Raw genomic sequence first — 9928 nt, forward strand, 5'->3', positions numbered from 1 at the left:
AACAAGTATTGTATTTATTTGAGATTTGTTCAGACCTCCTAATATTTAATGTTAAGATGAATGGAATAGTGTTCGTAAAAGTGGTGTTGATCATAAAATAGAGTTAAACTAAGATTTGGAAAATATTATAATGAGGTTGGATTTTATCTTTTCTTTCTCTATTGTACTGGTACTTATCTTTTGTACATACATGTTAATTATTCAATGTGCTGAGAGTACTTTCAGATCTAAACCTCATTCTTGTTACTTATAACTTAAAAAATTTTAAATACAATGTGATTCTTCCACTCGTGTAGAATGAATACCTGGTTTGAGTACATGACTCTTTTATCCATCTCATTCTCTAGATCATATGAAAATCTCTAGCAAGAATGAGATGATTTGATTGACCATGAGACCAGTCTTCCAATTCAATCCAAACTAGTGAAATAGGACAAGTTGTCAATTCATCCAAGTATCAAGCATAAACCAAATAATAAACTATTGAATAACTGAAAATACATAAATATTAAAGAGATGGTAGTAGAGAGAATTAGATTTAATTACATCCAATCCCAACCTAATAGAGTTTAACTACTCATGTTGATAGAAAGCCTAATCTCTAGGATATGTTGTTCCTCTATCATAGCTCTCTTAATATAATCTACTCATGTTGATAGAAAGCCTAATCTCTAGGATATGTTGTTCCTCTATCATAGCTCTCTTAATATAATCTACTTTGAATATTGAGAAAGTGCCTAAAGAAAATGGATACCTAAAATTAGGTGCAAAGCCCTGTAATTATAGATAATTTTAGCAGTGCTCAATTTCAACATGTTTCATTTAAGGACAATGCAAGTGTGGTGCAACAAGGGAATCCACTCATTTATGAAACAACACAAATATATAGCAATTCATAGTTTTGACATCAAAAATGGATTTTCACTCATGTTTTTCAATCTACTTTATAGTGAATCCCAGCTTAAGTATTTAACGCTTTAAGCAACCTTACAAACTTTAACTTAGTTTTATATCTCATTTCCAAATACTATTTATGCATAATTATAGCATGGATCACTAAGGTCTTTTTCGAGCTTGTAATGTGGCCATGATTTGTCCTTCATTCCGTTTTAGCTTAAATGTGTTTTAGTGCCCCTTTTGATGCATTTCTTCTCTATTTCAATTGTGGTGCATGTCTTTATATTTTTATTTTTCTTAGTCATTTGGACTGCATTTCTCTAGGCAAATTTTCTATCCAGCCTTAAATCTTGCTCTTTATTCAACACACTTGTTGTTTTTATCCTTATTATCAATGAGAAAAGGTGGGATAATTAAACTTTTGTGGGCTAAGGTGTGCATATGAGAATAAAGTTCAAAAAGAATATTTAAATTTAAGGTAGGCTTGTTTGGCTCTGAGTTATAAATTCTTCAACAAAGAACATACCTTGATTTTTTCATGCTTCTCAGGTTTTGATAGAGTTAAAAAATATGAAACAAAACCAATGGCAACTCCTCAAGGTGATTTCACTAAACTATCAATTTAGTATTTGGTTTCTCTTCTCACTAGTTGGGTACACTTATCCATGTTGATTTTTAAACTATGATCCTCTTAACACTTAAGGTTTGTTAATCAAACACTTAGATTCCCAAAGTTTGTCCACTGCTATACATGTCCTAAAATCTTATTTTAGGTTCTAGAAAGTGTTGTTTCCTTAGTTCTTTTTCAAAAAACAAATTCCGAAGGATGAACATATTATACTGTGTCCTCATGTAGATACCATATATATATAAATATATATATATATATATATATATATATATATATATATATATATATATATATAAAAGTTTGATATCAACCTTCGCATTTTTCACTTTCTCGAGTTTGTAGAAATTGTTTTCAAGTTTCTTTGTAATTATGTAAACTCTATTGTATATAAAATACAATCATATGATATGAATGAATCTTTTTATATTTCATTCCCTTCGGACGGACAAAGTATCTTTTTTGCCTCATAATTTCAATTAGGTGGTGTATTACTTTCAAGAAGCATTTCCTCCAACAATTGAAGCCATTTTATGAAGCTTTTACCAGTCCACCAATTCAATGCCTTCAGAAGTCATCAACCTTAACACTGCTTTAATCATGTGAAGTTAGTTGAACCAAGATATAATGGAATCTCTGCATCAGTAGAGATTGTGGTCCAACATCACATATCATTACTCTAATTTATCGTCCATTGTCCAATCAACAAAATCATGTGTTTGAGACACACTTTGAATGTCAAACTATTCACCATGCCAAGTCCATGTTGTATAATTCTTCATAAATCCATTCCACGAAAGATATTCTCTAATGTCGACAATATCCAATCCTCTCTCATTCAAACAATTCATGCAAAGACACCTCATCCTTACCTTGTTTTCTAAGCTACCAACATTACATTGATCAAACTATATAAACTCTTCTACCACTCTCTAGTAACCTTTACTTATACATGATAAATTAATCCAACTCCAATCCATATCTATGTTATGTAGGTACGTGATCGAAATTAGTTTTCTATCAATGCATAAGAATTGTCCAAAGAAATAGTGCAAGATAAAGAACAATAAATAATATTTTTTGAGGGTCGGATACTCCCAAACTCCATACCAACATGTTCAAGGAATCTAAATTATATATAACTTATAAATAACAAATATTAATTTGTAAGAAAAAAAGTGCTTTGTTTCCCTTACCAAGAGGGAGGGAGTGAATTGTTGATCAATAAAAATAATTACTTTTTAAATCTTTTTAGAAACTTTGAATGATCTTTAATCTTTCTTGAAATCCAAGAAATAATGCGCATGCAAAGAAAGTAAAAGAGATAAGGAAAGAAATACAAACACAAGGTTTATACTGGTTCGGCCTCAATGCCTACATCCAGTGGCCTTTCAATCAACTTGAGATTGAAAGCCAATTGTACTATAAAGATATGAGTTTTTACAACAAGGCTTTACAGAGATCACCTCTCAAGTGTAACCACCTCTCTAAATCACTAATCTAATATAGTCAACAACACAACCCTACAACAAGAACAATCCTCTTCTGCAACACACTCTTCTTCCTGGCCACACGAACAGGGAACAACATGATCTAAGATTGCTAAAAACGAAATTTGATCAGTAAAGTGTACACCTCAGTAGTGCAGTAGTTGATCAGCAGTGAAAACCCAAATCTGTTCTTCAAGATATAAACTTCTATGTATCTTGTTTCTTAGAGCGCCTTAGCACACCTACAAAGCTTTTCTCAATTCACAAAATATCAGATATGAAAGTTTAGAATGATCAAAAGTTTTTTAATGCAGTGTGCAATGCGTCAATTTCTAGATTTCTCATAACTCACGCAATCTAATTGATTACAATAATAATGTATTCGGTTACATTAGTAATAGAGTTATACCTGAAATACATTCAAACGGATTTAACATATTAAACACATAATGTAATCGATTGAGTATATCATGTAAGTCAAAACATATGAAAATATGACCGTTGAGATAGTTAAGACTTATCAACAAACAGTTTTCAATGTATAAAAAACTTAATTGATTGCATAAAATGTATAATCGATTAAGTACAACACTTAGGCATATTGAAAACATTTTCAACATAAAACTCATCACAACATAATTCAAAATGATGTATTGAAAATGCACGAGTTTTAATCGATTATACACATAATGTAATCGGTTAAAACTTGTAGCTTGCACCAGTTTAGGGAAATGGCTATCTAATGAACTTAATTGATTACATAACCTTTGTAATCGATTACTTCATACAAATAATACATTTTGCAAGTGATTTTCACATATCAAGGTATAAGTATGCATACAATAGATGTAAACACATGTATAATCACAGTAAGTATGCAAATCAACTAATATGCCGCAATCATGGAAACATATGTATTTGCAACATCAAAAGCTACAACATGTGTTGTTATCATAAAAAACAGAAACTATATAACGAGTTGGGTTTAGCATTCATATTGCTTCCCCTATCAACATAATCAAATTCAAAAATTAAATAAAAAAACAAATTTCTTGGAATAGAGAGTAGCACTAGGAGAAAAATTAATAGTGTAAAGAAAAGGGAGTGACATGCCTAGAATACTACGGTGTAATTAGGCTGGACCAAAGAGAGTAGAAGAGACAACGACGACACCTTGGTAGTTCAAAGAGGAATGGCGAGAGAGGTGGTCACTTCGCTAATTTAAAATGAACATTGAAATGATAAGGGCAGAAGAACGAGGAAGAACGATGGTTGAAGAAGTCATTGAGAGAGATGAAACAAAATTATGGAGAGCAAGAACGATGTGAAGTAAACTTGCAGTGAAGGCAAAATGGTGGTGCAGTGGGTTTCGACGGTGATAAGACGAGAAAAGAATTGTGCATGCACGAGAAGTGAAAAGGTAAACCTTCTTAACCCTCGGCTATATCACAATAGCTAAGTAACCAAATCATCATTATTTTTTAATTCCATGATACTTCTATGTCAAACTATTATGATTTTTGAAAGTTCCACGATAATATTAATCAAATTCAAAAATCAAATAAAAAGGAGTCAACTTTCTTGGAAGGGAGAGTAACATTAGGAGAAAAATAAGTGTGTAAAGAAAAGGGAGTGACACCTAAAATATTACTGCGGAATACAAATAAGTGACACGAATAGATAAATAATCACTTATTTGAGATAATATGTTATTCCTTTTGATAGTTAATATGCAATGTTTCAGATGTGAAGGGTTGTATCGTGTAATGCCTCCACGTCCCTCTCTGCTCGTACTCCGTATGTCTGGTCCTCCGTCCTCGCTCCTCAATTTCCTCCTCAGCTCGCGGGTGGGAGACCTGCGAAAGATTCTCCAATGCCAAAGTCAATTGAGAGCAATGACGTTTTTCTATCGAACAGTAAATGTAACCTATGTACCACTCACCCTGGATCTGTATTTATAGTTTTCGCTATGGGCTTGGGATTAGTGAAAAGTTAATCACGGTCCAAATTCAACCCAATAGCTTTTAACCTCAACTTACCTTAAACCTGGTTAATCAGCAGCATGGTCGGCCGATCTCCCAAAGTTTGGCTTTTCAGTCAGCCAATCCCTATAGGCGGCATGGTTAGCAGGCGGTATGATCGGCTGGCCTCATCACTGTTTATCCGGATGACAAGGAGCAAGGTTGTGTGATCGCGGATGTACGGGCGTCCGGCTTGGCACGCCGAACCCTCGATGATGAACTGAAGAGTAGCGTGTTTGGTCTATTGTGGACGTCTGACCTATTTGACGTCTGGTCCCTACTAGTACATGCAATTTTATTTCTTTTATATAAATATTAATTTGTATATTCAATATATTTCACACCTCAGTGCATTAGCTTCCAATCAATTTTTGAAAACTTAAAATACCCTTCTGTTAAGCCCGATCAATGAACCTACAAAACCTTTCAAATTGTATTTGATTCAATGAGTAATGTAGACATTTTTTCATTTCCACTCCCAAACATTCTCGATTTTCCCGTGAATTTTATCAAAAAATATTCCACGATCTAGTGTCATCCTTCATCAAATCACATTAATCTATTTAGGAATACTTTATTTCTATTATACAGTGGAATTTATAGCCTTGAATTATATTTATGGAATTTATAGCCTTGAATTCTATGGAAGGAAATTTAATTATTATAGTATTGCTAACCTGTTCTAAATTATTGTCTCTGTAGCCATGATGTTCCACAATAACATCACGTAACAAAACCAAATATTTGTAACATCAATTTGTGAGTATTATATTTTAAGATTATAGAAGAAATTTTATAATTAGAAAAAAAAAGTATAAAATGTTTATTTCTTAGTTTCACTTTTCTCTAATGGAATAACTGAATAAATAAATGAATGACATGCTTGAATCCATCTAGGCTATTAGTCATCATGACTCCATGATATCTTTCTCAACTTCTAATTCTCCTGAAGAATCCACCCATCATTGTTTCTCTTTTCACCATTCAATGTCATCATCGTTACATCACGTAGGTGAGTTTATAGTTGGTTAAAAAATGTTCATAATGTTAATTATTCTATTTCAACATTTTATAGGACAATTTGAAGAATGTGAATGAGCTACAAGGAGAAGAAATCAAAAAAGAACTTATCCTATGGGTAAAGCACTTTGTGTTGGAATAGAGCCAAATCATTCACAATAGTTTATAGCGAGATTTTAAAATAATTAATTAATATAGTTATTATATATAATAATTAGTGACTACTAATTTATCACTATTGTCTTATATATGTGTGACCATATATTTTTGTATACATAAAATTATTAGTTACAACTAGTTTTGTCACAATATAGTTTAATTTTAGTGATAATGTGCTTTTGTCATTATTATAAAAAATTATTAGTGACAATTATTTTTGTCATAATATAGTTTAATATTAGGGATATTAAAAGATATTTTCACAAATATAAATAACGACAAAACTAGTAGTGACAATTTAGTTATTGCCATATTAATAGTAACATATTTGTAGATTTTAATGACATATTTGTTACTCAACCTAATTTTTCTCATAGTGACTTCTGGGATATCAAAGAAGAGCTCAACTTCCATGCACTTTCAGCACAAACATACAGTAAAAATTTATCATATATCATACATTAAGGAACAAAAAATGGAGATAAGATGACAAAATTTTATTGAATATTGGTGTACAATTGTTTTACATTAACATAGTGAGTATAAATTAAACACATAAGAGAAAGTTTGGTTCATCAGATTGCAGGGTAACTCAATGTTTTCCATTTAATTCTATTGCAGGACTTGTCTTCCTACTTCTCTCCCTAAAGCTTCTGCATGAGGACAAGCTCGGAATGCACCATGACGAAGACTTAACTGGTTTCTCTCTAATGGAAGCACGATCCTCACTCATGGTTCTTTCACTACTACATGTAGAGTTAGCCCCTGAGATAAAAGGAGTGCAATTTGCAGATTTTGCCATAACATGTTGTGTGGTTGGTTTCACTGCTTTGTGTCCATGGCAATCATCAACTTTCTCATCTTTCACACTTTCACGAAACAGTTCCAACAGTTTCTTTTTCTTCTCTGGGGATGTTTCAGCAACAGAAATAGAACCAGGAATTCTACTCCTAGAAGGGGTCCCAAAAGTGTGGTGAACTGGTGTTGTCCCTCTAGATGGTGTGAAGTCTGCATAAAATGAAATAGACTATAGAGCTGAAGGTGGTTGGAGAGAGTAATGAAAATCAAGTGAAAAGAAAAGTTACAAAAAAAATGGTAAAACAACATATCCAAAATTTGTCATGACCAATGAGTTCTTCCTCCATAAACTGTCCATGCAAGCTAAATGTCATGCTATAAATCATGACAGTGTGCTGTTCACCAGCATATATTATGATGACATTAATTTTGATGCAGTTTTATCAACCATGTATGACTTTTAAAGGAGTTATTGAACACATTATATATAACAGTTAGATATGAAATTGTTTTCACAAGTGTATACACAGAAAATGACCAAGTAAACTAATTCAGCCAGAAAAGGACACCAAAAGAAAGAGAGTTACAGGATATCCTTACCACCATTGACACTATAGAAATCATCTTCACAGTCTGAGTCTAACCAGGGCTTGGAATCAAAAAATGCTTCCTCTTTGCTGCCTGTTCAGGAAAATAATGGCTTGTGAATTGCAAACATAGATATGAAACCTATGAGAGTATTTTAACAAATGAAACAAACTCATACTCCCAAACACCTCATTGATTCCTGTACAAGCAAGCACTTGAACCAATCATTTTAGAGCAACATGTCAACAACAATCACGCACATAGATCCAGATCAACACAAGCAGCAGAGTGTAAAGTTTATCAGAAAAGACAGATTAACAATTCTTGGACACCCAATACTTTAGTCTTCATCTCTTTTTTACTGTAAGAAAATTAGAGTTACTGTTACCAAAAGTCTGGAAGATTCAAAGACAGTGACCACTCTCACTTGTAATAAGCATCACCATGAAACAATAGCCGGTACAGTTAAAAGTATCAATGTATGAAATTAAATCAACAAGAAGCAACAAATAAAATATCAAGATGTGATAAATTCAACCAGCAGTTTCCCTGGAATAAGCACGGTGCATGAAATTCTAAAACCTGTTTACAAATATACTGTTCTTGTTTTCAAATGATGTTTGTAATGTAAGGTTAATCCTAAGCCCAGATTGAATCTGGCAAGATAAAGTATTGTTTAGCAAAAGGAGAAATCATGTTCAATAGGTAAACTATCAGAAAATTCATGTACAGCAAAAATATTGATCACATTTCTCGTGCAGTAGACATTGAAGGAGAAGAATGAATACTATCCAAGGATGTCTCAATCAAAACAAACAAGAAAACAATGATGATTTATCCCAATTAGATTATGGTGTAAGAACGGCTCATCAAATAAATCAGCAATTTTCTATATTCATTGTAAGACATAAACAATAATGTATACACATTGAATATACAGTATTTCTGGAACATGAAGAAAAAATCTTCATACTTTTTTAATTGGAACTCTCTTGTCATATTCATATATGCACAATACAAATCATGAAACCAGTGAGAGACATCACAGATGGATGGGGCCATTTACAACACGTGTCTTCCTCCAATTGGAGAATACAACCGACTAAAGAGGATCCAATAATTTTCCACTTGGGTATCATGACCAAATCATAGCTAAGTACAACAGATATTAAATTCAATTTATAAATCAATTGGACCAAAAATCACAAACAAAGATGCAAAACAGATCACCAGAAACGAAAGGGCAGAAGAATAAAAGAGAACCGTGCTTCAATAAAATCAAGCATCAACACTGAAAAAGATCATATAACTTTGCCAAAAGAAATTTAAAAGGAAGAAAAAAAAAACTTTTTTTCAATAATCTTAGGATCACACATTCAACGAAATAGCCAGGAACATTCACACATTAATAGCAACAGAAGTCACGAGAAAGTTAAGAAAAATCTTCCTCTGCAATTTTGACCACAACATCAAGGTTTTTAAAATCACTGTAGCCACAATTGTGTCACCTTTACGGGCAATCCCCCCACAACATCAAGAATAACGGATTTAAAATTTTGGACACAAAAACAGAGAAAAACAACCAATGAACACAACATCTGCAGAAACAAAAAAAAAAACGAGCTTACCATGGTCCGTGAAGTTGGTCGTTGACCACTTAAAATCCCCATTTTGGGGCTGTCCCTTAATGGGTGATGGAGGAATGACAAGCCTCTGAGATTTGGAACCCAACGAGAGTTTGAGCTTCATGTCTGCGTTAGCCTTTCTGGGGACCGAAGAACACGAACCCATCACTGAAAAGACAAAAACTTTATGATCATCACGGTCACTGGGTGACAGAAAACCAGAGTTAATGCTCTGCACTTGCTTGAGAGATAGAAAGGGAAGAAGTATGTGTAAAGCGTGTGAATATGTGTGGGTTTTTGGTGTTATACTTAAAGGGTAGGGAAAAGTTGTGTTTGTGAGAAAAATGGAAGTTAAAGAGGATTGGCCTTGAAAGTGAAGTTATGTGAACAACATTTTGTTGTATTATGTGATCCTACCAAGAGTGTCATGTTATGGTAAGGGATGATGTGCATAATGTAACGAGGATGTGGATTTTGAGAGATGGGTCCCATGGGAAAATGAATGGTTTGTTGGAGTTGGAGAAAGATGACTCTCTTATTACAACAATTGATTTTATCTCTCTGACTGACAACTTTTTAGGTTTTTACCTTATTAAGATTAGCAGTTTCTTTTCCTTTTACTAAATAGTTTTAATATTTTTTCCACATTCATCGTATCAGGAGTTATGAATACGATAAACCGTTAAGAGTATAAAAACAAAA

General features: G+C 32.9%; 1 protein-coding gene across 1 annotated transcript; it reads right to left on the minus strand.

The window, feature by feature from the left end:
- Window positions 1–6691: 6691 nt before the first annotated feature.
- LOC108344715 (uncharacterized protein At3g27210) lies at window positions 6692–9653 on the minus strand. Its single transcript, XM_017583183.1, has 3 exons — window positions 9230–9653; window positions 7614–7694; window positions 6692–7223 (listed from the first exon to the last, which is right to left on the minus strand). Exons 1-3 carry the CDS (start codon window positions 9390–9392, stop codon window positions 6808–6810), a joined length of 660 nt encoding a protein of 219 aa, XP_017438672.1. The 5' UTR covers window positions 9393–9653; the 3' UTR covers window positions 6692–6807.
- Between the last annotated feature and the right edge of the window lie 275 nt (window positions 9654–9928).

This window comes from Vigna angularis, chromosome 8, assembly GCF_016808095.1.
Source record: "Vigna angularis cultivar LongXiaoDou No.4 chromosome 8, ASM1680809v1, whole genome shotgun sequence".
NCBI classification, from domain to species: Eukaryota; Viridiplantae; Streptophyta; class Magnoliopsida; order Fabales; family Fabaceae; genus Vigna; species Vigna angularis.